The following is a 27203-nucleotide window of genomic DNA, read 5'->3' on the forward strand; positions in this document are numbered from 1 at the left end:
ATTAAACGCTATGCTTTAGCTTTTAGTAATATATAGAATATAGATTAATTTTTTTATTACGCAATAGTATAATATTTAATAATAAAAGAGAACAAAAAAAAAAAAAAAACAAAACTTACAACACAAAACTAAATTATACCAACCCAACGTAGAGTTATAACAAACACAAAAATTTATCAACTTTAGTAGAGATGCAAGAAAAAAAAAAAAAAAAAAACTCCAAAAATTATTTTGTGTGTGTGAGAGAGAGAGAGAGAGAGAGAGGGAGAGACAACCTTTTTGTGATGGAAAACTATGCAAAGAATGGAAGAGAGAATAACAAATTTATAGAAGATGGTGTGAATATGAAGAGACAAAATAAATAAAAATGAATGAAAAGATAAATAGTGACATTAAGGTTGAGGGTAGTAGGGAGATGAAAAGGTAAGGGAGGGAAAAATGAAGAGACAAAATAAAGAAAGATGAAAAGTGATATTAAGGTTGAGGGTAGTGGAGAAATGAAAAGGTAAATGTATAAGAAAGGTTAGAGAAAGTGCAATTATTTAAAAAAAGTAAGTGTTAAAAAACAATTATAGGAAAATTAAAAAGAAAAAGGATAATGACGTGGATGTTGATGTGGCTCAATGTGAGCACAGTAACATTAAACGCTATACGTTAGCTTTTAGTAATATATAAATATAAGTATATAGATTTGTTCATATTGGATTAATTTATAGATGCACGTACATAGCCAATTTTTTTTTAAAAAAAAGGTAAAAGTAAAAGCTCCTGAAAGATACTAGTGAAGCAGACTTGTATAGAAGAGTATATTGATTTTGAATCCGAAGAGAATTCCATACGTATCACTTTCATGTACTAGTATAACTAGAGAATCTATAGGTCTCACCATTTTTTTTTTTTTTTCTCCTGTTAGTGAAAAGCAAAAATAGAAACCATGATACTGAATCATGATCTTCTGGATTAGCGATTGATGATGTTGATAAGGGAAACTCTGGTTTTGAGTAGGCATCTTAAGTGGTTCTCAATCCCTTCTTCAAGGTCTTGAATGCTTGACTCCAATTTTCCCAACCAGTTTTGTACACTCTCCACATTCATCAAGCAATCGGATTTGCTTTTCTTGTGACCGATGAGTGACTCCAATGCGGCGTCTACCTTTTCAAGTTCATTAACATTTTTTTCTTCACCCTTGGATGCTACTCTTTTAGGATGCACCAGCTTGGAGACCAAAGACCAGTTGCTCAAATTTGATTGCAGCCTTTTTCCGGCTATAAAGGTTAACACGGGTTCAAGGACAGCGGAGTTGACTGTTTCTACTTCTCTCAATGTGCTAATGATAGCCTGAGTCTCATGGTTTTTGTCAATATATGGAATTACTTTCCATGCCTTTTAGGGCCTTCTGGACTACCTTTATGACCACCTTTCATGTGGTAAAGTATTTCCCAACCTCCCTAGCTAGCCTTGTTTCACCTCCTTGTCTTCTGCGCATAGTTGATTGAAGTTCATGTATGCCTGTCTTCATTTCCAACAAGGCATCCTTAGCAATGCTACAAACATCCAACAGCTGATCAAACCATTTCCTATGATGGTCTTGGATGAATGCTTGTTGAGTTAGGGGTAATAGAAGCAACTTATCAAGGCAATCATGCAAGTCCTGAAGGTCACTTAGTTTGTGGCATATTGATGATGATGAGGTAGCTTCAGAAGTCTTCAGTCTGCATAAATACTCAACTATTTGTGGAATAAGTGGGTGTGGCTCCGAGGGAAAGCTTTTAGAGCGAGCATGGTGGGTGGCTATGTTTTCTTCCTCAGGTTTGAGAATGTGTAGAGTTGAATGTACAAATAATTCTGGCTATCTTCCCTGCATCTGCTGACTATTTATTATGGGGTCATGAAGACATGAGGAATCTCTACTTCTCAAGATGGTGACCAAAGGTGATAAAACTGCTGTTTGGATCTATAAAAAACCGAGACAATGTTGATACTTGTCTCCCCACTCCCAACCTCCAACTAGCTCTCCAACTCATTGCTCAATTATTCTGAATTGTGAAATGACAAAGAATCTTTACAGAAGGTAGTGCCAGTAGCACACAAGGATCATTGACTCAATACCATTCGCTCTATAACGAGGAAAGGCAAGGCAACAGCCATTCTCAGTCGTGTGTGTTATGTAATTTTTTTTTTTCTCTGCCAGAAAATAATTGCACGTGGCTGATCTGCCAGTGGAGAGAAAACAATTTAACATGCTCATGTGGTTCTGTTCAGGTGATTTCATTTGTTAGATAGTGTGACTATGATTAATTTTTGGATCATTTCATCTTTCTAAATCTTATTGAAAGAAATTTTAAAAGAAAAAACATCTAATTATTAAGATATATGACTTTTTGCCTCTGATGTAAATTACAATGCATTTGCATGGTTCTCCTGGCATATGATTGTGTCCGTTTGAGAATTGCTTATCTAGCTTTTTGCTGAAATTTTTTTGCTGAACGTATGTTAAATTATACTTGTATTTTGAAAAAAATTGAAAATGTGAGAAAAAGCAGGAAAAAGTGAGGTTTCAAAAAGTTGTAAATAGAAGTTATAAGCTAAAAACTGAGCTTATAAGCTAATGCCTAACACACTCAAGTCATTTTCTTTTATCTCTCTCTTTTTTTTTTTTTTTGGATGAATAAGAATTTATTCAACAAGGAGTGAAGCTTTTGTAAAAACAAATTACGCTGGCAGCCTAGCTGTAGGCTATAGAATATACCAGCTCTTGCCAATCAGACTAATGAATTACCATGAAGAGTTTGAATATCAAGAACAAGAATTATGAAATTAGACATTCTAGTTATGCTTGGGGTGAATTAATCATATATATCTGCAATTAAAAGTTCAGATATAAGACCCCTTTTTGACTTAGTTTTCACAATTTCTGGCTAGTACCAGCACCTTTCATAACAAGATCAACCAGTTCTTGGATTTAAAAACTTAAAAACCTTTAGTTCAAACACCTTGAAAGTGACTGCTTCAAACTATGTAAAAAATCATCAGAAACAACTTTGAAGCTGGCCAAATTCACCTCTAAAGATCACAAAATTGTTTTGGAAGACATTGTGGAAGAAAGTCAAGACATCAGCTCAAGAATTACTAGGGGCCACTTTTGTAAGATAAGTTAAGAGTGATACATCTGGAATCACCCTTAATTTTCAACAACATAAACTAGTATGATACTTGCTATCTGCAAGTGTGTACCACTTTGACAGACAAGAGGTTCAAGCCATTGGTGCAAACTTTCATTCTCACTGTTTTTAATGCAACATTTTACATCAGTAATGAACATGTGGTGAAGCTTCTTATTCTTGACCTTTCTGGTAGTCTCACAAGTCAGCATTGCTTATATTATTATTTCTTTTTTTGAAAAGGTCAGCATTGCTTATATAATGTCCTGCTATTTCTGTTTTGTTGTCTGATTGAGCACATAAGTACCATAAAAATTTTCATATGTTGTTCAACATAGTATTGTTTATTTAATTTGTACCTTTACAAAGATAAGCACGCAGTTTCTGAAGGCCTTCATCATTTACTTTCTGTTTCTCCTTTGTCTGCACTGCCACTACAATATTAATTAAGACTTCAATATAGAACAATGGGAAAAAAAATACATGTGGCCAACTCCAATTAGTATGTTGAAGATTCATAATTGACCTCAAAGTTTCGGGAGTAGCTTGGTTGTTGCTGTTGTTGCATGTTATTATTGTCTGCCAAATTGTGATGAGTGTTGTGCCAGGATCTGGCAAGAGATGCGAATATGGCGTCTATAATGCAGGAACATGGCTTATGCATACTAATAAAAAAAACTTAAAAAATCTGTCTTGCTACCATGTGAATCTTATTAATTATGAATCAATCTTCAATTATCTCCTTTGAGACAATTGGAATCTTGACAGCTCTTGTATCAATTTAAATGCATAAAATCCTCATGTGGCACATTTGACTCAAAGAACTGACTCAGTTTTCATGTTAGTTTACACCACAAATTGTCCTCACTCTCAAATGATTCATTTTTCGGGTCCAACTCTTTTGACCTGCTGAGTCAGCTTGAATTTGGGTCATACCTTGCTGATATCAGATTTAAAGTGTAATCTAAAATTAACTTGAATCCGTGGATTGATAAAATTTTCACATGATTAAGATTCCAATCACATTATTTGTCTCATAATTTCTACCTTTTGACAAGTGTAGCTAATTGACTAATGGGGTCATTTGATGTAGATATCCTTTTCATATATTGTCAGTTTTTTCGATAGATGATTTTATGCAAGATACCTAGCACTTTGGAGAATCAGAAAATGCACATTATAGAGATTTTGTTTCCATGCTTCGCAATAAAAAATAAATAGTGAGAAAGATTGTAAAGAAGTAGTGTAGCAAAGAAAATTTCTCTAAAAGAGTATATTTAGTTTGGATCTGAATAGACAATACACATATCAATGTACAAGTGTGGATAACTACAGCTTTTCCTTCTTTTTGATAATTAATAACAAAAATAGATGGATAAGCATCATGATCAATCTGTCTAGTGGTTGAAGATATTGAGAAGTGAAACTCTGGTTCTGATTAGGCGCCTGAAAAGGCTCTCAAGTCCTTCTTCAAGATCTTGAACAATCGGTTCCAATTGCCCCAGGGAGCTCTGAACATTCTCAACATGCACATTGTAATCAGATTTGCTACTTGTCTGACCAGTGATAGAGTTCAATGCAGCATCCACCTTTTCTAGTTCAGATTTATCTGTTTCTTCATTCTCACATGCTACTCTTTTGGGGTGTACCAACTTGAACACCAAGGACCAGTTGCTTGATTTTGATCGCGACCTTGGGCCGGCTACGTAGGACAACAAGGATTCAAACACATCAAGGGTGGCTGCTTCTATTTCTCTCAATGTGCTAACCATGACTAGATTCTCATGGTTCTTTTCAGCACACTTTCTTTCCATACCCTTTAAGGCCTTCTGGGCTGCCTTCTTGACAACCTTCCTAGACATCAAATATTTCTGAACCTCCCTTTCAAGCTCCATTTCTCCTCCTCGTCTTCTACGAATAATTGATTGAAGTTCACGTGCACATTCTTTTGTATGTATCAAGGCATCCTTGGCTGCGGTACACACGTCCAAGAGCCTGAGTGATCCATCCAAAAGCTCTTCTACCCATTTGTCATTGTGCTCTTGCACAATGGCTTGCTGAGTTAATGGCAACTGAAGCAACTTTTCAACACATTCATGCAAATCCTGAAGGCAACTTAGTTTGCTGCTTAAGGATGATGATGTTGAAGAGGAAGCATCAGAAGCACCTAATCTGCACAAGTGCTCATTGCATTGTACAATGAGAGGGTGTGGTTTGGAGGGTAAGCTAATAGAACGAGCTTGGTAATTGGATTTTTGGTTTAAAGGAGAGGAAGCCATTTCTTTTTTCAGGTCAGAAAAAAGACTGCTTTGGAGTTGAATGTTCAATTCAGTCTAAAGGTTTGCCTTTCTTCCCTTGACATCTACTGGTTATATATATCACAAAGTAAGGGAGACAAAAGGAATCTCTTTCTCTTCGAATCTCGATGAATATCACATGTTTTTGATTTGGATCTAAAAGCTATCTCCATGTATTTGCAATGTCTCCCCACCACCAGCTTCACAACTCATTACCAAGTATATTTTACTCATAAAATCACATGTTAATGACATGAAATATTGTGCAATGATATGTAAAATATTCAACACACGTGGGGTATCAGCACCATCTTCTCCCATAAAAGATAAGCATTAGCCATTCCAACAATAGCTCAACCTGAGTTTCTCTCGGAGACATGATGGCTGTGTCACTCGTGCGCACTTGCATCATTAAATTACCATAACTGTGCAATAGGTGTTACATTAATCACAATCAGGTTGTGTTGTCATTTTCATCATCCATTCAATTTTCTTTAGCATTTCATAGTGTTTTCAAAATTTTGCTATGACCACTGCACACTTTTAGCGTAATGGTTAGTCTATAAGTACACATTTTTGTGGGGGTGAGAGACAAGGGTTGGGGTTTAAGTTTTTAAAAGGGAATTTCACACACATATACAATTAGATTATGTTAGAGTACGATTTTTATCTTGGATTAAGAAAATAAAATCTTGTTATGTTAATTATTTATAGTAATTGCAAACATATGCATGAAAGGTTGGACAGTAATTAGTTGGTGGTTATCATAATAAAAAGGAAAATGGTGAAAGGCTTTTCTTGCAGCCATGTTTTTGGTACGCTGACTAGATGTGCATCCAAGTGTACTTGTCTTTAGGAAAAACGAGTTCCACTCAAACATGAAAATGGTCATGTCACGCTACCCATGCCAACATAACATAACATAGGTGGAACTCTTTTATTGAATTGAACTCGTCTCTTTGAAAGATGAGCTTTAGAAAAGGCCATTTTGCTAATTAAGTTTAAAGCAATGTTCCTTCACCAAATAATTTTTAAAATAAAATTATCCATAAAAAATGGCCCTTTTCTTGCTGACAAACCCACCTTTCATCCAGGGGTGTTTCTCTTCATAGCACTTAACCAACTCTTCAATCTGTGAAGGGTTAACAAGTTAGCATAAGTTACAATTCGGTATTGTCTTCCATATAGGGATACACCAGCATAAAATGGAGCATCTCTCTCTCAATAATTTTTGCAACTTCTGATCTGTCTGTAATTGTTTTCTAGAATTAAATAGCACTAATATCTTAGCACCAAGGTGGCACTGCGATCTTGTCTCCTATAAACTCATTTCCCAGCTTCATATCTAGCATCATTTGTGGCATAATTATTTATCAAACATTAGGTCTTCTAACTACGATTACAATTTATTGGGAAACTTAATATGTCCATCTTAAGATATTTAAAAAAACTTGAATAACTCCAATATAATTTGAAACCGGATCCATTTGTAATGGGTATTGTTTGGTAATTTTGAGTTGGGGGAGACATTGAGCAAACATTGGCAGGCACAACAGTTAGACCTATATCAAAATCATGTTAGGACTCATTAATAGCTGACCAGATGATTCCAAATGTCAACCTCACAGCTAATGCATATTAAGCAAACTTGAGTAAATACAGATAAATTTTTGGACTAAGTTATACATTGAAGTCTAAGGTCTTCCCTGAGAAAATAGCATCTTATGGAGCCTAATCTTCATTCTCATTCATTCAACCTACTCCCTAGCCCTCACCTGCTAACTTCTTGATAAAAATTGTTTATAGAGTATGGCCTTAAAAGATCTCTATGATTGTGATGATGAACATTGTTGGAGAAAAAAGAGTCAAGATTTCAACATTTTAAAGGAAAATTAGAGTGTTCCATATGAACATCCTAAAACCACATATGGATCCACTGCATCTTCATAAATTTCTTAGAAAATTTTTATATGAAATTATGTTATTTTTGAATGTTAGAAATTGTCTCAAATTCCTGAATGATTTGATTTGGGTGTCCTTGGCATGGAAGGAAATGTTTTTTCCTTGGTGTGGAAGACAAGGATTCTCCTTTATATAGAAGGAAAAATGTTCTCTCGTTGAAGAAGTAATTATATGTATTCCTTGTCCATCAAAAAATAGGATTGAAGCCTTATAAATAGACATTGTTGTAAAGGGTTTGGTAGATTTTGTCCAAGAAAAATAGCTTTTGTTTGTTTTGTGAGTGTGAGAGAGTTATTGGGTTCATCGAGGCTTCGGTATTGTGATTTTTAGTGTGTGAAGTTTGTGAGAGGTTTTGTTTATATTAGTGAAGTTCGTGAGTGTTTGTGTGAGTTGTGAGTGTTATGAGGTTTGATTAAGAATGATTGTAATCCATATCGTTGATAGTAGATATTGGTTGACATTGCATGTGGATGTAGACATGGAGTGGGCTTAACAGTGACAGCTCCACATTATGTGACGGTATTCAAATGAACACCTTGACATTGAAAAATAAATAAATTTATATGCATTATTTTTGAAATATTTTTCCTTTGTCTGTTATAAATAAAAAATGAATACCCTAAAAAGAAAATCAACACCCTAAAAGTTTTTAGGTGGTTGATTTAGGTAATTAAGCCCAACAAAATTAAAACTTGGCATCCCTTAATAGTATCCATGACCTATTTAAACCCAAAAAAAAAAAAGAAGAAGCCCAACAACAAATTTTATTTATCTAAAATATGAAAAAAAAAAAGCAAGTGCAATAACAAAAATTATTAGTTTGCTTATCTTAAATCTTAGGGGGGGAAATGTCCAACAACAAACTTACCACTTAAAAGTTAAAAAACAATTTTGAGAGAAAGAGAGAGCTTTAAAAGACAAAGACACGTGGTTGGCACTCCGAAAATGTTATGCTAGTTAATAAATAAAATAGTAAAGGCAATTGGACAATTACAAAGACCAATAAGCGTAAACACAATTATAAATTACAAAGACCAAAATGTTAAGTAACAACAAAAAATAATGTCGTTGACACAACAAAGAATTTGAGTTGAGTTAAATTGTTAATAGATTAATGTTCTGCACACAACAAAAATATTGCAACAACAAAAAATTAAAGTTGAGTTGAATCATCATTTTTATAGAAGGAAATTGTAAAACTTCATATATTTGTGTGTGTTTTGTGATGTCAATATATCCAAATTCTCTTTTTTATTAGATTTTGTATAATTTAAGTCTTTTAAAATGATCACCTTAGAAAAAATTCCTAGAGATGCCACTATGGCCAAACCATGTTAAATATTGTTGCTTCATGTGGATGTCTCCACTATTGGACAACATTGGAATCATCTTTTATGTCTAACTTAGCATACTTATGAGCAAATCAACACCGTTATAAATTTTTTTGTTTATACATTTCCTCTAGTGCACTAGTGTAAGGTGGCATATACAAAATGTACCTAAAGTAGTATTCAATATATTGCATTAACCATGACAAAATACTCCTAACTTATTTGGCTCCAAAAAAAAAAAAAAAAAAAAAAAAAACCTTGAATGACGAGTGCTAATAATATGCAGAACATGGAAATAACAAACAAATCATGGGGTAGCAAATATGATCGTGATCAAACTATTGTATCCAAAAAGTGTTATTGTTTGGAAGTTGGCCTCAATTGGAGTCTCCCCAACAAAAAGTAACAGATTTGGACTAGTGATCATAGATTCTACAAATATATAAAGTTATTCCAGGCATGACTGCAACAGAAAAAGCACTGATGATTATTTACCAAGTTGCTGGCCTTACCAAAAAAGGGGAAATACAAATTAAAGTTCGCTCCCCACTGGTCTCTACTTTGTAGAAAAGCTGCATATATTGTGATAGTGAGAAAGGGACAAAAAGGACAACAATGAATTTAAGATTGGATTAAGTCTTTACCATCTTCATTTTAAGCATGTTTATAACAAGAATTGTTAATTTATCATTCAACTTCAAGAGGATCATGCAATGCGTGCAACTCAAAATATTGCTAAAACTATAATAACAATATTTAATTAGTAGAAACAATAATAACTGAGGAAGCCATACCACGTATAAGCATGAACATCACTAATAATTTATTAAGTGTAGTGTTGTAGCTCTATGGTTCCCGGCAAGGCAGGCAGGCCAAACAGGATAGAGGAGCTTTGCCCTTTGTTGTACCAGAAGAGATGGCGTGAATGTTGCTGTTGCATATCATATTGATCATTGTCCAATTCAATATGTAGTGTTATCTTCTTAAAAGATGATCCTGTGAGTTTAGAAGCTTAAAATAATTGATATTGAGCTGGGAAGCTGACAAGAGGGGAGACACTGCATAAACAATGCTGAGAGAGTGTCTAGATCCAAATCAAAACCATGTTACAGCTCATTGATATATAAAAATAATGAGATTCCTTATGTTATGTCCACCTCACCCCCACCATATATATTGAGAAGATGTTAACTAAATCAAAGCAAATTGATACACAGAATTGTACATTCAACTGCAAGACGTCTTTCTTGTTTTAGGTAAAAATGGCTGCCTCTCCTGTCAACCAAACCTCACTTCACCATTTTCGCTCCAACAGTTTCCCCACAAGAGCACACCCGCTCATTTCAGAATTCAATGACCAATTGAGCAGAGTGAGAGGTTCTGAAACAACCTCTTCATCATCAGCATCATTAAGCCAGAAACTCATTGGCCTTCAAGATTTGCATGACTGTGTTGAAAACTTGCTCCTGTTGCCTTGCACACAAGTCTTAGCTCAAGAGCAGCACCAGAAATGGTTTAATGAGCTATTGGATGGATCTCTCAAGCTCTTGGACGTGTGTGGTATTGCAAGGGATGCATTATTGAAAACAAAGGAATGCACACGTGAACTTCAATCAACCCTGCGTAGAAGACATGGCAATAAAATGGAGCTTGCAAGGGAGATTGAAAAATACTTGGCCTCAAGGAAGGTAGTAAAAAAGGCAATGCAAAAGGCCTTAAAGGGCATGCAAACTAAGTTGAACTCTAAGAAAAATGAAGATCTAGCCATGGTTAGCATGTTAAAAGAGCTAGAAACTGTAACTGTCATGGTCTTTGAATCACTATTGACCTTCATAGCTGGACCAAAGTTGCAATCCAAATCAAACGGTTGGTTTGTGGTTTCCAAGCTATTGCACCCGAAAAAAGTAGTCTGTGAGGATGAAGAAACAGATGCAGATGAATTTGACAAGGCAGTTGTGGCATTACAATCTCTCATTAGTCACAAGACAAGCAAATCCGATTACTCCATTCTTGTTCAGAATGTGCAGAACTGGATGGGGAAGTTGGAGTCAAGCATTGAAGATGTTGAAGAGGTGCTTGAATGTCTGTCTAGGCGTCTAGTCAAAACCCGAGTTTCCTTTCTCAACATCCTCAACCACTAGCCCAGAAATCATCATGGGCATCAATTTTGTCTGTAAATTTGTACACATGATAGACCTTCTCTTTTTGTACACATAAACGAATGAAATACACATATATTTTGTCTTCTACATCAAAGTCAATTCACTGTCTTCCACTAGCTCAGAAATCATCATGGGCATCAATTTTGTCTGTAAATTTGTACAACATGATAGACCTTCTCTTTTGGCACACATAAACAAATGAAATACACATATATTTTGTCTTCTACATCTAAGTCAATTCACTGTCTTTCAGAAATATTTGCTACTATCACTTTTGAATTTTATTCCAGGAGTGTTCATTCCTAGCACAAGAATGGTTCAATTTTAATAAATTCTAAGATATTGGATCTCACAAAATACCGCGTAAAATTTTAAGTCTCAAGCCCTCTACTAAATTTGGTTATAAAAATATAGTAAATGATCATCTCACTAGTTGAATCCATTAGACCTTGTTAAATAAATAATAGTAGGAGGAGGTTTGAGCCACTGAAATTTAAATTTGGTGCCTCAGACTGTTTTACATTTTAACCTATGGGTTCCAAATTTCCAGTTTCTTCTTGATATACGCTGTGCATTTAGAGGATACAGGGCTTAAATCTCGTTAAGGACCAAGCTCCTCCACTTACAGAGTTGAACGGAAAAACAGAAAAGAAAAACAAGAAACAAGAGAGGTAAATACTGTGTGTCAAATAATTTGATTAAAACACATCTAAATCATTGAGATTCACATGGTTTACTTGAATTTTGTATGCTTAAGAAATTTATAATTCTGACTGTCTCTCTTTGAGAGACAACCCATGTTATTAATGAATCAGCCTAATAAAAGTTTCTACATTATGAACAGAAATGGAGAAGTCGCATATGCAGATCATGCCTGCCCATGGCACAACAATCAATTAACAATCACATAGTATAGCCAATGATATCATTAAGCATTATACTAGCATATACAGGTGTATGTGATTTAGCTTATAAAATCACACGAGTACTTCCCTTCATGACATAAAAGTTTAGCATTGATATCTAAATTATTCAACATATATGCAGTATCAGCAATATGTTCTCTAATAAGAAATGAGCATAATCCATTCTAACAATAGCTCAGCCTGAGTTTCTGGGAGACAAGATTGTTATGTCACTCGTCCACACATGTATTATAAAATTACTGTAACTGTGTGATATGTGTCAAATTAATTACAATCAGGTTGCCTTGTCTGTGATATCCATTAAATTCCCCTCAGCATTTCATAGATTTTTAAAATAGTGCTATGTTAGTTATTTACCATAATTGCAAACATATGCATATACATTTCTTTTGAAATTCTAATGCTTACTTATATTTTAAGAAATATATGAATCCTTATGGTTTCCAGCAGCTATGATTCAGTAAGTTGCGTAGTACTATTGAATAGCGAAAGGTTGAACCATGTGGCACTGCAATATTGTCTCCCATAAGCTCATTTCCCAGCTTCTTATAGAATCATTGGTGGCATAATTATTAATCAAACATTAGGTCTTCAAACTTCAATTGGAATTTAATAACATCATATTTTATCAATCATTTTCCAATTCAATATGTTGTTTTATCTTATACAAAGATGCTTCTGTAAGTTAAGAAGCATAAAATAATTGGACATTGAGTTGGGAAACTGGAGAGAGGGAGACACTGCGTAGACAATGCTGAGAGAGTGTCTAGCTCCAGATCAAAATCATGTCACAACTCATTGATATTTGAAAATAATGTAATTCCTTATATCCACCTCACTCCATCATATATATTGAGAAGATGCTAACTAAAGCAAAGCAAAGAAAAATTGCTATACAAGAATGTACATTCAACTGCAAGAAGTCTTTCCTGTTTTAGGCAAACATGGCTGTCTCTCCTATCAACCAAACCTCCCTTCACCATTTTCGCTCCATCAGCTTTCCCACTAGAGCACACCTGCTCATTTCAGAATTCAACAACCAATTGAGCAGATTGAGATATTCTGAAGCAACCTCTTCATCATCAACATCATTAAGCCAGAAACTAATTGGGCTTCAAAATTTACATGACTCTGTTGATTACTTACTCCTGTTGCCTTTTGCACAATCCTTATCCCAAGAGCAGAATCAGAATTGGTTTAATGAGCTGTTGGATGGATGTCTCAGGCTCTTGGATGTGTGTGGTGTAGCAAGGGATGCATTGTTGCAAACAAAGGAATCCACACATGAACTTCAATCAACCCTGCGCAGAAGACATGGCAGTAAAATGGAGCTTGCAAGGGAGGTTGAAAAATACTTGGCCTCTAGGAAGGTGGTAAAAAAGGCAATGCAGAAGGCCTTGAAGGGCATGCAAACTAAGTTGAACTCTAAGAAAAATGAAGATCTAGCCATTGTTAGCTTGTTAAAAGAGCTAGAGGCTGTAACTATTTTGGTTTTTGAATCACTCTTGACCTTCATAGTTGGATCTAAGTTACAATCAAAATCAAGCGGCTGGTTTGTAGTTTCCAAGCTGGTGCACCCCAAGAGAATAGCATGTGAGGGTGAAGAAACAGATGCAAATGACTTTGAGAAGGAAGATGCTGTAGGGAATTTAACCAAAAATCCCAACCTGTGAGAAACAAAATAAATAGAGAAAACAAACGCCAAAGAAAAATAATCACACGCACAAGACAATATTTACGTGGTTCGGCAATTTGCCTACGTCCACGGAGTTGCAGGGATTTCACTATTATCAGGGAGAATACAATAGTGCACAAGAACACTCTCAAGAAACCCAAATCCCAATTACACCCTAGCACTCTCTCACAGAAAAAAATAAGAATAGAAGCTGACTGCCTCTCTTTTCTCTATTTTCTCTCATGCGGCTTGCTCACTAGGTTAATTAGGATTTCTCTCTTTTAATCTCACGGCTACACTTCAAATATGATATATATATATATATATATATATTTGTCAAGGTCGGCTGCCTTTTTGGAATTGCTAATCCTTGTGAGATTCGGTCAAAGAAGGACTAACTTAAATAGGACGTGGGCTTGTGGCAATTCAAGCCACACATGGCCCACTTCAACAAATCTCCACCTTGGCTTGAATTGATCAAGCTACACAAGCAAACTCCTCCATCAGCTCCACCTTAGCCCTTAAGGGCTCACAAGCTGCAAACATCAGCCACAATCCTCCATAACATAGTCCTTCATCCCTGCAACTCATCCTCCTGTCCTCAAGCTAGAAGACCAATTGAAGCTGCGCACAGCTTCAACTTCTCAATAGTAACACCCTTAGTCAACATGTCTGCCGGGTTCTTAGATCCACAAATCTTCTCAAGCATTACCAGTTTATCTTCAACAAGGTAACGGATAAAGTGGTATTTTGTTTGTATGTGCTTCGACTTTGAATGAAAAGCTGAATTTTTGGCAAGAAAGATTGCACTCTGACTGTCACTGTGTAGAATGCCCATCTCCTGCTTCTTACCCAATTCATCTAAGAAACCATGTAGCCAAATCATCTCCTTTCCAGCTTCAGTTGCTGCAACATACTCAGCTTCTGTACTAGACAAAGTAACAATCTTCTGTAGATTTGAAGCCCATGATATAACTGTACCACCCAGAGTAAAAACAAACCCAGTAGTACTCTTTCTACTATCAATATCACCAGCAAAATCAGCATCTACATAACCCTGCAGTTTCAAACTTGCACCTGTGAAACAAAGACATGTATCTGATGAACCCTTCAGATATCTCAGAATCCACTTGACTGCCTCCCAATGCTGCTTTCCAGGCCTACTCATGAATCTGCTCACAACTCCCACTGCATGTGCAATGTCTGGCCTTGTACACACCATAGCATACATCAAGCTGCCAATAGCTGAGGCATAGGGCACCTTGCTCATGTGGTCCCTTTCTTCTTCTGTCTTCGGTGATTGTTCTTTGCTTAGTTTGAAATGACTACCCAACGGTGTGCTCACTGGTTTGGCTTCATTCATGTTGAACCTGCTGAGAACTTTCTTCACATACTCTGACTGTGAAAGCTTCAATGTACCATTAGCCTTGTCTCTAATGATTCTCATACCAAGGATTTGCTTTGCAGCTCCCAAATCCTTCATTGCAAACTGTTTGGACAATTGCTTCTTCAGATTATTAATCTCCTCAATGCTAGACCCTGCAATAAGCATATCATCCACATACAACAGTAATATGATGTAAGAATTGTCAAAAAACTTAACATAGCAACAGTGATCAGCTTCACATCTCTTGAACCCAATTCTGTGCATAAAACTGTCAAATTTCTTGTACCACTGTCTAGGAGCTTGTTTTAGGCCATACAAGCTCTTTCTCAATTTGCATACTAAATTCTCTTGTCCTTGAGCAATGAACCCTTCTGGCTGAATCATGTAAAGGTCTTCCTCCAAGTCACCATGAAGGAATGCTGTCTTCACATCTAACTGCTCAAGATGTAAGTTTTCTGCAGCCACCATTCCCAGTACTAGTCTGATTGTTGACATCTTCACAACTGGAGAAAATATCTCTGTGTAGTCAATGCCTTCCTTCTGCTGGAACCCTTTAACAACTAATCTGGCCTTGTAACGTTTGCTACCATCATGTTCATTCTTTATTCTGTATACCCACTTGTTGTGCAAAGCCTTCTTTCCTACTGGCAATTCAGTCAGTTCCCATGTTTGATTCCCCAACAAGGAATCCATCTCATCCTTCATGGCTAACTCCCACTTGCTTGAGTTTTCATCTTGCAAGGCTTCATCATAACACTCTGGCTCACCACCATCAGTCAATAGGAGATAATTTAAAGTGGGTGAATAACGCTGTGGAGGTCTAATGTTCCTGGAAGATCTGCGGACTTCAGCTACAGGTGTACTCAGATCTACCTGTGAATTTACATTCTCTTTATCTTCTTCACCCCTTTTCTGGACAGTACCTTCAGTCAATTCATCTAAGTTGACAAACTCAGATTTCTTTTGATCTATCCCTGTAATATCTGACACTACAGTTGACCTGTCCTTGTACATAACCTGTTCATTAAATATCACATTTCTACTTCTGATGATTTTCCTGTTTTGTTCATCCCAAAACCTATAGCCAAATTTCTCATCACCATAGCCAATGAAAAAACATATTTTAGACTTTGCATCAAGTTTACTACGAGCATCAGAATCAATATGAACATAGGAAACACAACCAAAAACTTTTAAGTGTGAAAACTTTACCTCTTTACCGCTCCAAACCTCCTCAGGAAGTCTGAACTCCATGGGAACTGAAGGTCCTCGGTTTATCAGGTAAGCTGCAGTGCTAACAGCATCAGCCCAAAAAGTTTTTGGTAGTCCAGCATGCAACCTCATACTCCTAGCACGCTCATTGAGAGTTCTATTCATGCGCTCAGCCACACCATTCTGCTGTGGTGTCCCAGGAATGGTCTTCTCCATTCTAATTCCCTGTGCAGCACAATACTCACTGAACCCTCCATCTATGTACTCTCCTCCATTATCTGACCTCAAACATTTTACTTTCAAACCTGTTTCTGTCTCAACCATGGCCTTCCACTTCTTAAAGGTTTCAAATACATCTGATTTATTTTTCAGAAAATAAACCCATACCTTTCTACTTGAGTCATCAATGAAAGTGATGTAGTACCTTGAACCTCCAAGGGATGCAACCGGAGAAGGCCCCCACAAATCAGTGTGTACTAACTCCAATTTTCCAGCCTTCGGTGTCCTGCCAGTTTTCAAGAAGCTCACCTTTTTCTGCTTTCCTAAGATGCAACTTTCACACATGTCAAAATCAATGGACTTCAATTCTGGTAGTTTTCCTTTTGACAGCAGCATCTTCATCCCTTTCTCACTCATGTGACCAAGTCTGCGGTGCCATAGGCTTGTATCAGTACTTGCATCAGCAACTGCAATTGTGTCTCTTGGACTTGAGGTCATGTACAGAGTACCAGTTTTCTTTCCACGAGCCAATACCCTAGCTCCCTTTGTAACCTTCCAAGTACCACCAACAAATAGTATTGCATGTCCTTCATCATCAAGTTGTCCAACAGAAATCAGATTCCTCCTTAGGTCAGGAATATGTCGAATCTTCTCCAGTAACCAAACAGACCCATTGGGCAACAATATTCGAACATCTCCCATACCCACAACATCCAAGGCTGAACCATCAGCCAAATACACCTTACCAAAATCACCTGCAACATAATTCTGTATGATTTCTCGGTGTGGAGTGGTATGAAACGAAGCTCCTGAATCCAAAACCCAATCATCAAGTGGACTGTCTACTGCAAGAAGTAATGCATCCTGTACCTCTTCTGTTACAGCATTAGCAGAATCATCTTCATTCTTCTTCTTAGGACTTTTGCATTGATTCCTAAAGTGACCTGTTTTCCCACAATTCCAGCATTGTACTTGTTGGCCTGATCTAGATTTACTTCTGTTCCGATTAGAATTTCTGGATTTTGATCTGCCCCGATTTGAATTTTTGTTATTACCTCTGCCTCTTGTCTCAAGGTTTAGGGCAGAACCAGATCCTGAGGTTTCACCTGCATCTCTCCTGCGAATTTCCTCAGCCAGAATTAAATCTCGTATATCATTGTACTTGAGTTTTTCCTTTCCTGTAGAATTGCTTACTGCCATCCTCATTGCCTCCCAACTGTTTGGCAAAGAAGCCAAAACGATCAGTGCACGGATCTCATCATCAAAGTCAATTTCTACAGACGACAATTGATTTGTGATAGTGTTAAATTCATTCAGATGTTGTGCTACTGATGCATTCTCTGCCATCTTCAGATTGAACAGTTTCTTCATCAAGTGCACCTTATTGTTTGCTGACGGCTTTTCATACATACCAGACAAAGCTTTCATCAGATCTGCTGTGGTCTTCTCCTTTACAACATTGTGTGCAACAGACCTAGACAGAGTTAACCTGATAACTCCTAGTACCTGTCTGTCAAGAAGAGCCCATTCCTCAGCCTTCATAGCCTCAGGTTTTTCCCCTAGAAGCGGTTGATGCAATTTCCTCCCATAAAGGTAATCCTCAATCTGCATCCTCCAATACGCAAAATCTATGCCATCAAACTTTTCTATTCCAGACGCCTTTCCTGCTTCCTCTGCCATTGCTCTCACTTAAACCTAACCCTAGGCTCTGATACCAGTTGTAGGGAATTTAACCAAAAATCCCAACCTGTGAGAAACAAAATAAATAGAGAAAACAAACGCCAAAGAAAAATAATCACACGCACAAGACAATATTTACGTGGTTCGGCAATTTGCCTACGTCCACGGAGTTGCAGGGATTTCACTATTATCAGGGAGAATACAATAGTGCACAAGAACACTCTCAAGAAACCCAAATCCCAATTACACCCTAGCACTCTCTCACAGAAAAAAATAAGAATAGAAGCTGACTGCCTCTCTTTTCTCTATTTTCTCTCATGCGGCTTGCTCACTAGGTTAATTAGGATTTCTCTCTTTTAATCTCACGGCTACACTTCAAATATGATATATATATATATATATATATATATATTTGTCAAGGTCGGCTGCCTTTTTGGAATTGCTAATCCTTGTGAGATTCGGTCAAAGAAGGACTAACTTAAATAGGACGTGGGCTTGTGGCAATTCAAGCCACACATGGCCCACTTCAACAGATGCAGCATTACAAACTCTCGTTAGTCACAAGACAAGCAAATGTGATTACTCCATCCATGTTCAGAATGCGCAGAATTGGATGGGGAAGTTGGAGTCAAGCATTCAAGATGTTGATGAGGCGCTTGAATTTTTGTCAAGGCGTCTAGTCAAGACCCGAGTTTCCTTTCTCAATATCCTCAACCACTAGCCCCAAATTATCATGGGCATCCATTTTTGGCTGTAAATTTTTACAAGATGATAGGCCTTCTCGTTTTGTACAAATATAGAAATGAAAAACATATATATTTTCTCTTCTACTTCTAAGTCAATTCACTGCCTCTATCAAATACTTGCCTCTATCAAAGTATTCATTTCTAGTTCAAGAATGGTTCAATCATTATAAATTCTAGGATATCGTTCCCACAAAACCTCATAAAATTTAAAATCTCAAGTCAACTGTTCAAAATTTGGTAATAAAAATATAGTAAATATCATCTCAGTAGCTCAATCCATAAAACTTGTGAAATCAATTAACAAAAGGAGGTGGTTTGAATCATTACATTTTAAATTTGGTGCCTTAGAATGTTTTCACAATCCAGCCTGCAGGTTCCAATTTTTACTCTGCATATAATACTGAGCTTTTAGAGATTGCAGGGCATGAATCTGGTTGAGGACCAAGCTCCTCCATTTTAGGGAATTGATATAAAAACAGAAAAGGAAAAGATGACATCTGAGCTGTCAATATTTTTTTTTTGTCTCAAATAAATTTATTAATACACATCTAAAATAATTGAGACTCATATGGTTTACTTGAATTTCTGTGCTTAATCAATTAAAAATCCTGACTGTAGGGACAACCCATGTTTTTAATGAATCAGACAATAAAATTGTCTACAATATGAGTAGAAATGGAGAAGTCACATATGCAGATCTTGCCCCAATGGCACAAAAATGATGTAACAATCACACTGATTAACCAATTAAATCATTAAGCTTTATGTGTGATTTTCGATAACTTTTGTTGCATGCGGACAAAGAGAAGGTCTGTAGAAGCTCCAACTAGGTAAAGATATTACTGAACACTGCAGCTAAATGTGGAAGCAATTATAGTTTCATTAGATTTAACAGAGACCATGACATACTCCATCTTGTAAGCATGATAATAATCAGGCAAAACAAAGAGTATGGAAGAATTTGATATGTGTATTTATAATTAAGAATCTGCAGGAAGCAAGTAGTACCAGGTTGACCAACACTTTACACACTGAAGAAAAATTTTCCAGATTTTAGGAATTACTGTCTGATTGTAATAAACATTATTTTTCATTGCATGAAACTGGTAATTTAATGATATTTATGTGCGCACGAGGGGTACAGACTACTAACTGCCTGAAAGGTAGGCGTGTAGGCTGGATATAATGGCTATTGCCTTTTCTTGTCCTTCGTTATATCGTATATTTTAACAAATTTATGAAGATGCTCTTGTGATTTTTGAATTTAAATATGATTGAATGTGAGCTGGTGAGAGGAGACATTGCAAAAACATTGCTGCAATAGTGAGTTGGAGACTTGGTTCAATGCTTGTTATTTGTTGACTATCTTATAGATAATTGTCCAATTCAATGTATAGTGTTATCTTCTGCAAAGATGCTCCTGTAATTTAGACTCTTAAAATAATTTGATATTGAGTTGGGAAGCTGGCAATGGGGAGACACTGCATAGACAACGCTGAAGGAGTGTTTAGATCCAGATCAAAATAATGTTACAACTCATTGATATTTGAAAATATTGAGATTCCTTATGTCCAACTCACCCCATCATATATATTTAGAAGAAGCTAACTAAAGCAAAGCAAATTGATACACAAAATTGTACATTCAACAGAGAAACGTCTTTCTTGTTTTAGTTAAACATGGCTGATTCTCGTGTCAACGAAACTTCCCATCACCATTTTCGCTCTAACAGCTTTCCCACTAGATCACACCCGCTCATTTCAGAATTCAACAACCAATTGAACAGATTGAGATGTTCTGAAGTAACCTCTTCATCATCAACATCATTAAGCCAGAAGATAATTGGGCTTCAAGATTTGCATGACTGTGTTGATAACTTGCTCCTGTTACCTTTTGCACAAGCCTTAGCCCAAGAGCAGAATCAGAATTGGTTTAATGAGCTGCTGGATGGATCTCTCAGGCTCGTGGATGTGTGTGGTATTGCAAGGGATGCATTGTTGCAAACAAAGGGATGCACACGTGAACTTCAATCAACCCTGCGCAGAAGACATGGCAGTAAAATTGAGCTTGCAAGGGAGGTTGAAAAATACTTGGCCTCTAGGAAGGTGGTAAAAAAGGCAATGCAGAAGGCCTTGAAGGGCATGCAAACTAAGTTGAACTCTAAGAAAAATGAAGATCTAGCCATTGTTAGCTTGTTAAAAGAGCTAGAGGCTGTAACTATTTCGGTTTTTGAATCACTCTTGACCTTCATAGCTGGATCTAAGTTACAATCAAAATCAAGCGGCTGGTTTGTAGTTTCCAAGCTGGTGCACCCCAAGAGAATAGCATGTGAGGGTGAAGAAACAGATGCAAATGACTTTGAGAAGGAAGATGCAGCATTACAAACTCTCGTTAGTCACAAGACAAGCAAATGTGATTACTCCATCCATGTTCAGAATGCGCAGAATTGGATGGGGAAGTTGGAGTCAAGCATTCAAGATGTTGATGAAGCGCTTGAATGTTTGTCAAGGCGTCTAGTCAAGACCCGAGTTTCTTTTCTAAATATCCTCAACCACTAGCCCAGAAATTATCTTGGCATACATTTTTGGCTGTAAATTTTTAGAAGTTGATAGGCTCTCTCTTTTTGTACAAATACACAAATGAAAAACACATATATTTTCTCTTCTACTTCTTTGTCAATTCACTACCTCTATCGAAGATTTTCCTGTGTCACCATTGAATTATATTCCAAAGAATTCATTTCTAGTTCAAGATCTGTTCAATCTTTATGATTTCTAAGATATTGGTACCTCGTAAAATTTAAAATCTCAAGTCAACTGTACAAAATTTGGTAATAAAAATATAGTAATTCACATCTAAAATAATTGAGATAGTAATACACATCTAAAATAATTGAGACTCATATGGTTTACTTGAATTTCTGTGCATAAGCAATTAAAAATCCTGACTGTAGATATATCAGCCAATTAAATTGTCTACATTATGAACAGAAATGGAGAAGTTGCATATGCAGATCTTGCCTGCCTGGTGCACAGAAATGATGTAACAATCACACTGATTTACCAATTAAATCATTAAGCTTTATGTGTGATTTTCGATAGCTTTTGTTGCATGTGGACAAAGAGAAGGTATGTAGAAGCTCCAACAAGGTAAAAATATACGAGTACTGAACACTGCAGCTAAATGTGGATGAAATTATAGTTTCATTAGAAATAACAGAGACCATGATATTTGTAAGCATGATAATATTCAGGCCAAACAAAGAGTATGGAAGAATTTGATACAGGTATTTATAATTAAAAATCTATAGGAAACAAGTAGTACCAGGATGACCAACACTTTATACACTGAAGAAAAATTTCAGATTTTAGGATTGCTGTATGATTGTAATAAACACTATTTTTCATTGCATTAAACTGGTAATTAATAATATTTATGTGTGCATGAGGGGTACATACTAACATCTGCTTGAAAGGCAGGCGTGTAGGCTGGATATAATGGCTATTGCCTTTTCTTGTCCTTTTTTATATCGTATATTTTAATTAAATTTAAGAAGATGCACTTGTGATTTTTGAATTTAAATATGATTGAATATGAGTTGGAGAGATGGTAAGATGAGACATTGCAAAAACATTGCTGCAATAGTGAGTTGGAGAGCTGATTCAATGCTTCTTAAGCATTGTCTATCTTGTAGATAATTGTCCAATTCAATGTGTACAATCTTCTGCAAAGATGCTCTTGTAATTTAGAAGCTTAAAATAATTTGATATTGGGTTGGGGAGCTGGCAAGAGGGAGACACTTCATAGACAACGCTAAAAGAGTGTCTAGATCCAGATCAAAATAATGTTACAACTCATTGATATTTGAAAATATTGAGATTCCTTATGTCCACCTCACCCCATCATATATATTGAGAAGATGCTAACTAAAGCAAAGCAAATTGATACGCAAAATTGTACATTCAACAGCGACACATCTTTTTTGTGTTAGGTAAACATGGCTGACTCTCGTGTCAACTAAACCTCCCATCACCATTTTCGCTCTTAACAGCTTTCCCACCAGAGCACACCCGCTCATATCAGAATTCAATGAACAATTGAGAAGATTGAGATGTTCTGAAGCAACCTCTTCATCTTCAACATCATTAAGCCAGAAACTAATTGGGCTTCAAGATTTGCATGACTGTGTTGAAAACTTGCTCCAGTTACCTTTTGCGCAGGCCTTAGCCCAAGAGCAAAATCGGAAATGGTTTAATGAGCTGTTGGATGGATCTCTCAGGCTCGTGGATGTGTGTGGTATCGTAAGGGATGCATTGTTGCAAACAAAGGAATGCACACGTGAACTTCAATCAACCCTGCGCAGAAGACACGGCAGTAAATTGGAGCTTGGAAGGGAAGTTGAAAAATACTTGGCCTCTAGGAAGGTGGTAAAAAAGGCAATGCAGAAGGCCTTAAAGGGCATGCAAACTAAGTTGAACTCTAAGAAAAATGAAGATCTAGCCATTGTTAGCATGTTAAAAGAGCTACAAGCTGTAACTGTCATGGTCTTTGAATCACTCTTGACCTTTATAGCTGGACCAAAGTTACTATCAAAATCAAGTGGCTGGTTTGTAGTTTCGAAGTTGGTGCACCCCAAGAGAATAGCATGTGAGGGTGAAGAAACAGATGCAAATGAATTTGAGAAGGTAGTTGCAGCACTACAAACTCTCATTAGTCACAAGACAAGCAAAGTTGATTACTCCATCCATGTTCAGAATGTGCAGAACTGGATGGGGAAGTTGGAGTCCAGAATTCAAGATGTGGAAGAGGTGCTTGAATGTTTGTCTAGGTGTCTAGTCAAGACCCGAGTTTCCTTTCTCAACAACCTCAACCACTAGTCCTGAATTCATCATGGGCATCCATTTTTGTCTGTAAATCTGTAAAGGTTGATAGACCATCTCTTTTTGTATATATACTAGTGAAAAACTGAATATATATTTGCTCTTCTACTTCTAAGTCAATTCACTGCCTTCAACAAATTTTTGCTCGTGTCACTATTGAATTCTATTTCATGGCCCAAGGGTATTCATTTCTAGTGCAAGAATTGTTCAACTTCTATAAATTCTAAGATATTGGTCTCACAAAATAACTCGTAAAATTTCAAATCTCAGGTCTATAGTACAAAATTTGATAATATATATATATATATATATATATATATATAAATATAAATAAAATACAATCCATTAGAACTTGTGAAATGAATTAATAGAAGAAGGTGGTTTGAGCCATTGAAATTTTAATTTGGTGCCTTAGAATGTTGTCGCAATCCAGCCTATGGGTTCCAATTTCTGCTCAACATATAACACTGCATTTAGAGAATGCAGGGAGTGAACCTGTTTTAGGACCACATTAGGGAATTGATGAACATAAAAACAGTAAAGGAAAACAAGGCATCAACTGTCAATATTCCGATGGTCTCAAATAAAATGATTAATACACGTCTAAAATCACGGAGACTTACGTGGTTTACTTGAATTTCGTGTGCTTAAGCAATTAAAAATCCTGACTGTAGCGACAACCCCTGTTTTTAATGAATCGGCCCAATATGCTGATCATGCCTGCCTATGGCACAAAAATGATGTGACAATCACATTGATTGACCAATTAAATACTAGCGTTTACAGTTAGACGTGTGTGTATGATTTAAGCCTCCGTTCGGATTGAAATGAAAAATAAAAATTATTTTACTATTAAGCTTATTTTTGTTACTATTCATGGATCTCACTGCACTTTTTGATACTATTTATAGGTTTTATTGAACTATTTCAATTAATTTTTACCTTTATCTATAGTACTTTCAGCAAAAAGTTTTCAATTTCAGTAAAACAAGCAGTTCCCAAACAGACCCTAAGATAGAAGCTGTTGCATGTGGACCAAAGTGCAGTTTCGTTAGAAATAATACAGTACCCCTGCCACGATGGTCACTCTACGATCGAGTATAAGTATTTGTAGAATATGGGAGTCAAGAGGCAAGATTCAAGTCATTAGAAGAGAGACTCACACACATATAAAAAGAGGAAGTGAAGGCCTCTCCTTTCAAAATTGCTGATGATCAAACTCTCATTGTTAGCCTTATTGAACAAAACAATTTTACTAATCAATCTTTGCATATTATTGGTCAACAGCTTGACCGTATTGAAGAAATATTTGTTGAAAAATCTGTTTCTGTTTCTGAAAGACCTGTTCCTGTTAAAACTGAGAAACCTTTGATTGATTTACCCAGTCAAAGAGAAAAAGTTATGTTTAAAACTTCTCAGTCCAAGACTCTTGAAATTGTTGACAAAATGCTTTCTAATCTAAAGATTAAATCTGAAGGCACTAGTACTTCTACAAGAACTCCAACTGCTCTCACTATTTCCAAAAAAGAAATTATTTCTGACGAAAACACAGATTCTGATACTGTTTCTTCTGTTTCTTCTGTTCCTGCAAAAAGAATCTTTGATAATGATTTCCCAGAAATTAAAAGATTTGTTGGGAACTCCAAACCCATGTCTTTTACAAAAAATTGGTATCCAAAACCTACTCCTCCTGATATGCAGTTTGAAGAGAGATCTTTTCAAACACAGTTTTCTGTCTCTGCTGATAAACTCTATGAATGGAATATTGATGGTTTGTCTGAACAGGAAATCATTAATAAAATGAGCCACATGTCTATGGTTGGTATTGCTTATCAAAACAACCATGATCTTGATCAACTTGAAATTGTTAACTTGCTTCTTACTGGTTTTTCTGGTACTCTTCGTGGATGGTGGGATTCATACATCACTGAAGAATCCAAAGAGTCTATTAAACATGCTGTTAAAAAGAATGAAGAAGGTCTGCCTATTTTTGATGAAAGTATTGGTCGTGGTATTCCTGATGGTGTTAATACCTTGATCTATACCATTCTCAAACATTTTGTTGGTACTCCATCTAATATTTCATCCCGTGTTTCTGATTACCTAAATAATTTGAGTTGTCCAACTATGTCTGATTACAGATGGTATCAAGATGTTTTTACTTCCAGGGTGATGCTCCGGAAAGATTGCCATAAGCCTTATTGGAAAGAAAAGTTTATTGACGGTCTGCCTCCTATCTTTGCTCATAAGGTAAAACAAGAATTAATGGGTAAAAATGATTCTATTGATTATGATAATTTAACTTATGGTGATATGTTCAGCACTATTAAAAAACTTGGTATTAATATGTGCAATAATGAAAAATTGTTAAAACACCAATTAAAGAATAAAAGAAAAGCTAAATATGAAATGGAAAATTTCTGTGAACAATATGGTTTGCCTCCTATTGCTCCTTCTAGGCAGAAAAGTAAAAAAACATGATAAAAGCCATAAAAAATACAGAAATAACTTTATTAAACCTAATGATTTCTATGCTAAGAAGAAAAATGTTTCTAAAAAACATGTTAAACAAAAACCAAGTAAAGGTAAATGCTTTAACTGTGGTAAACCTGGACATTTAGTAAAGATTGTAAAGAAAAACCTGGTAAGTTAAAAAACAAGTTCAACATGTTAAACATTGATGATAATGTGCAAGAAGAATTATTTAGAATCCTTGAATCAAACACTCCGTCTGATTCTTTGGAAGATGATTTTTCTTCTTCATCTGATTCTTGCTATCAATTTGCTGATGATTCTTCTGATTCTCCTAATATTAAAATTGGTTGTAGAGATTCCTGTTGCAATGTTATTAATACTCTCACCAAGAGTGAAGAAGATGAAAAACTGATAATTCAGCTAATAAATCAAATTCAAAACCCTGAACTCCAGAAAGATTATTTGGATAGGTTTAAGAAAAACTTGATAAGAGATGAAATTGGTAAAAAACCAAAATCAACCATAAGTTTTGAAGAAACTTTGGAAAGATTTAATAAAAAGAAATCTAAATATTTAACTGTTAATGATCTCCAAAATGAAATTCATATTGTTAAACAAGAGATAAATGAATTAAAACATGAATTTAAAAGCATGAAAAGTGATAACCATAATCTTAAACAAGAATTGACAATGCTAAAACTTGATAAAGATCTTAATAAATCTAGTAACGAACAAAATGAGCACAGTGATGGAAATGATTCCAGTTAACAGGCTCTTCTTTCTGATAAAGGTACTCCTGATACTTTCACTAATCCCCAGCTTGCTTTTGTTAATAAATTATTTCCTCCAAAATGGTTTACAAAAGTTAAAATTGTTGTTTCTCCTGATTATCATTTCACTGTTATTGCTATGATTGATTCTGGTGCAGATATGAACTGTATTCAAGAAGGATTAATTCCCTCAAAATATTTTGAAAAATCTACTGAAAGATTGGTTTCTGCTAATGGTTCTCAAATGAAAATTAAGTATGAATTGACTAATGCTCAGGTGTGCCATGATAATGTTTGTTTCAAGATTCCTTCTGTTCTTG

At 35.9% G+C, this 27203-nt stretch overlaps 5 protein-coding genes across 5 annotated transcripts; 3 read left to right on the forward strand and 2 right to left on the reverse strand.

Moving 5' to 3' along the window:
- Window positions 1–960: 960 nt before the first annotated feature.
- Window positions 961–2148, reverse strand: LOC126721342 (uncharacterized). Its single transcript, XM_050424385.1, has 3 exons — window positions 2110–2148; window positions 1424–1804; window positions 961–1383 (listed from the first exon to the last, which is right to left on the reverse strand). The coding sequence occupies exons 1-3, from the start codon at window positions 2146–2148 to the stop codon at window positions 961–963; spliced, it is 843 nt and encodes a 280-aa protein (XP_050280342.1).
- Window positions 2149–4407: 2259 nt separating this feature from the next.
- On the reverse strand, window positions 4408–5488 carry LOC126724364 (uncharacterized). Its single transcript, XM_050428933.1, has one exon. It carries the CDS (start codon window positions 5438–5440, stop codon window positions 4559–4561), a length of 882 nt encoding a protein of 293 aa, XP_050284890.1. The 5' UTR covers window positions 5441–5488; the 3' UTR covers window positions 4408–4558.
- Window positions 5489–9968: 4480 nt separating this feature from the next.
- LOC126724365 (uncharacterized) lies at window positions 9969–11038 on the forward strand. Its single transcript, XM_050428934.1, has one exon. It carries the CDS (start codon window positions 10014–10016, stop codon window positions 10890–10892), a length of 879 nt encoding a protein of 292 aa, XP_050284891.1. The 5' UTR covers window positions 9969–10013; the 3' UTR covers window positions 10893–11038.
- A 1693-nt stretch (window positions 11039–12731) lies between these two features.
- Window positions 12732–19196, forward strand: LOC126721343 (uncharacterized). Its single transcript, XM_050424386.1, has 2 exons — window positions 12732–13479; window positions 19107–19196. The coding sequence occupies exons 1-2, from the start codon at window positions 12784–12786 to the stop codon at window positions 19194–19196; spliced, it is 786 nt and encodes a 261-aa protein (XP_050280343.1). The 5' UTR covers window positions 12732–12783.
- A 1197-nt stretch (window positions 19197–20393) lies between these two features.
- Window positions 20394–21432, forward strand: LOC126720548 (uncharacterized). The gene has a single exon (XM_050423070.1). The coding sequence runs from the start codon at window positions 20438–20440 to the stop codon at window positions 21314–21316; it is 879 nt and encodes a 292-aa protein (XP_050279027.1). The 5' UTR covers window positions 20394–20437; the 3' UTR covers window positions 21317–21432.
- Window positions 21433–27203: the final 5771 nt, after the last annotated feature.

Source organism: Quercus robur, chromosome 4 (assembly GCF_932294415.1).
Source record: "Quercus robur chromosome 4, dhQueRobu3.1, whole genome shotgun sequence".
Taxonomy (NCBI): Eukaryota; Viridiplantae; Streptophyta; class Magnoliopsida; order Fagales; family Fagaceae; genus Quercus; species Quercus robur.

What these genes read in the sequence shown, in the direction of transcription:
- LOC126721343 (XM_050424386.1), top strand. Translation starts at nt 12,784, where the DNA reads ATGGCTGTCTCTCCTATCAACCAAACCTCCCTTCACCATTTTCGCTCC. An exon ending in ACTTTGAGAAGGAAGATGCT is followed by an intron (nt 13,480 to 19,106) that starts GTAGGGAATTTA and finishes TTGGTGCCTTAG; the next exon opens with AATGTTTTCACAATCCAGCC.
- LOC126724364 (XM_050428933.1), bottom strand. Translation starts at nt 5,440, where the DNA reads ATGGCTTCCTCTCCTTTAAACCAAAAATCCAATTACCAAGCTCGTTCT.
- LOC126720548 (XM_050423070.1), top strand. Translation starts at nt 20,438, where the DNA reads ATGGCTGATTCTCGTGTCAACGAAACTTCCCATCACCATTTTCGCTCT.
- LOC126721342 (XM_050424385.1), bottom strand. Translation starts at nt 2,148, where the DNA reads ATGGCTGTTGCCTTGCCTTTCCTCGTTATAGAGCGAATG. An exon ending in TCCTCGTTATAGAGCGAATG is followed by an intron (nt 1,805 to 2,109) that starts GTATTGAGTCAA and finishes CTCAAACCTGAG; the next exon opens with GAAGAAAACATAGCCACCCA. An exon ending in TTGGGAAATACTTTACCACA is followed by an intron (nt 1,384 to 1,423) that starts TGAAAGGTGGTC and finishes AGGCCCTAAAAG; the next exon opens with GCATGGAAAGTAATTCCATA.
- LOC126724365 (XM_050428934.1), top strand. Translation starts at nt 10,014, where the DNA reads ATGGCTGCCTCTCCTGTCAACCAAACCTCACTTCACCATTTTCGCTCC.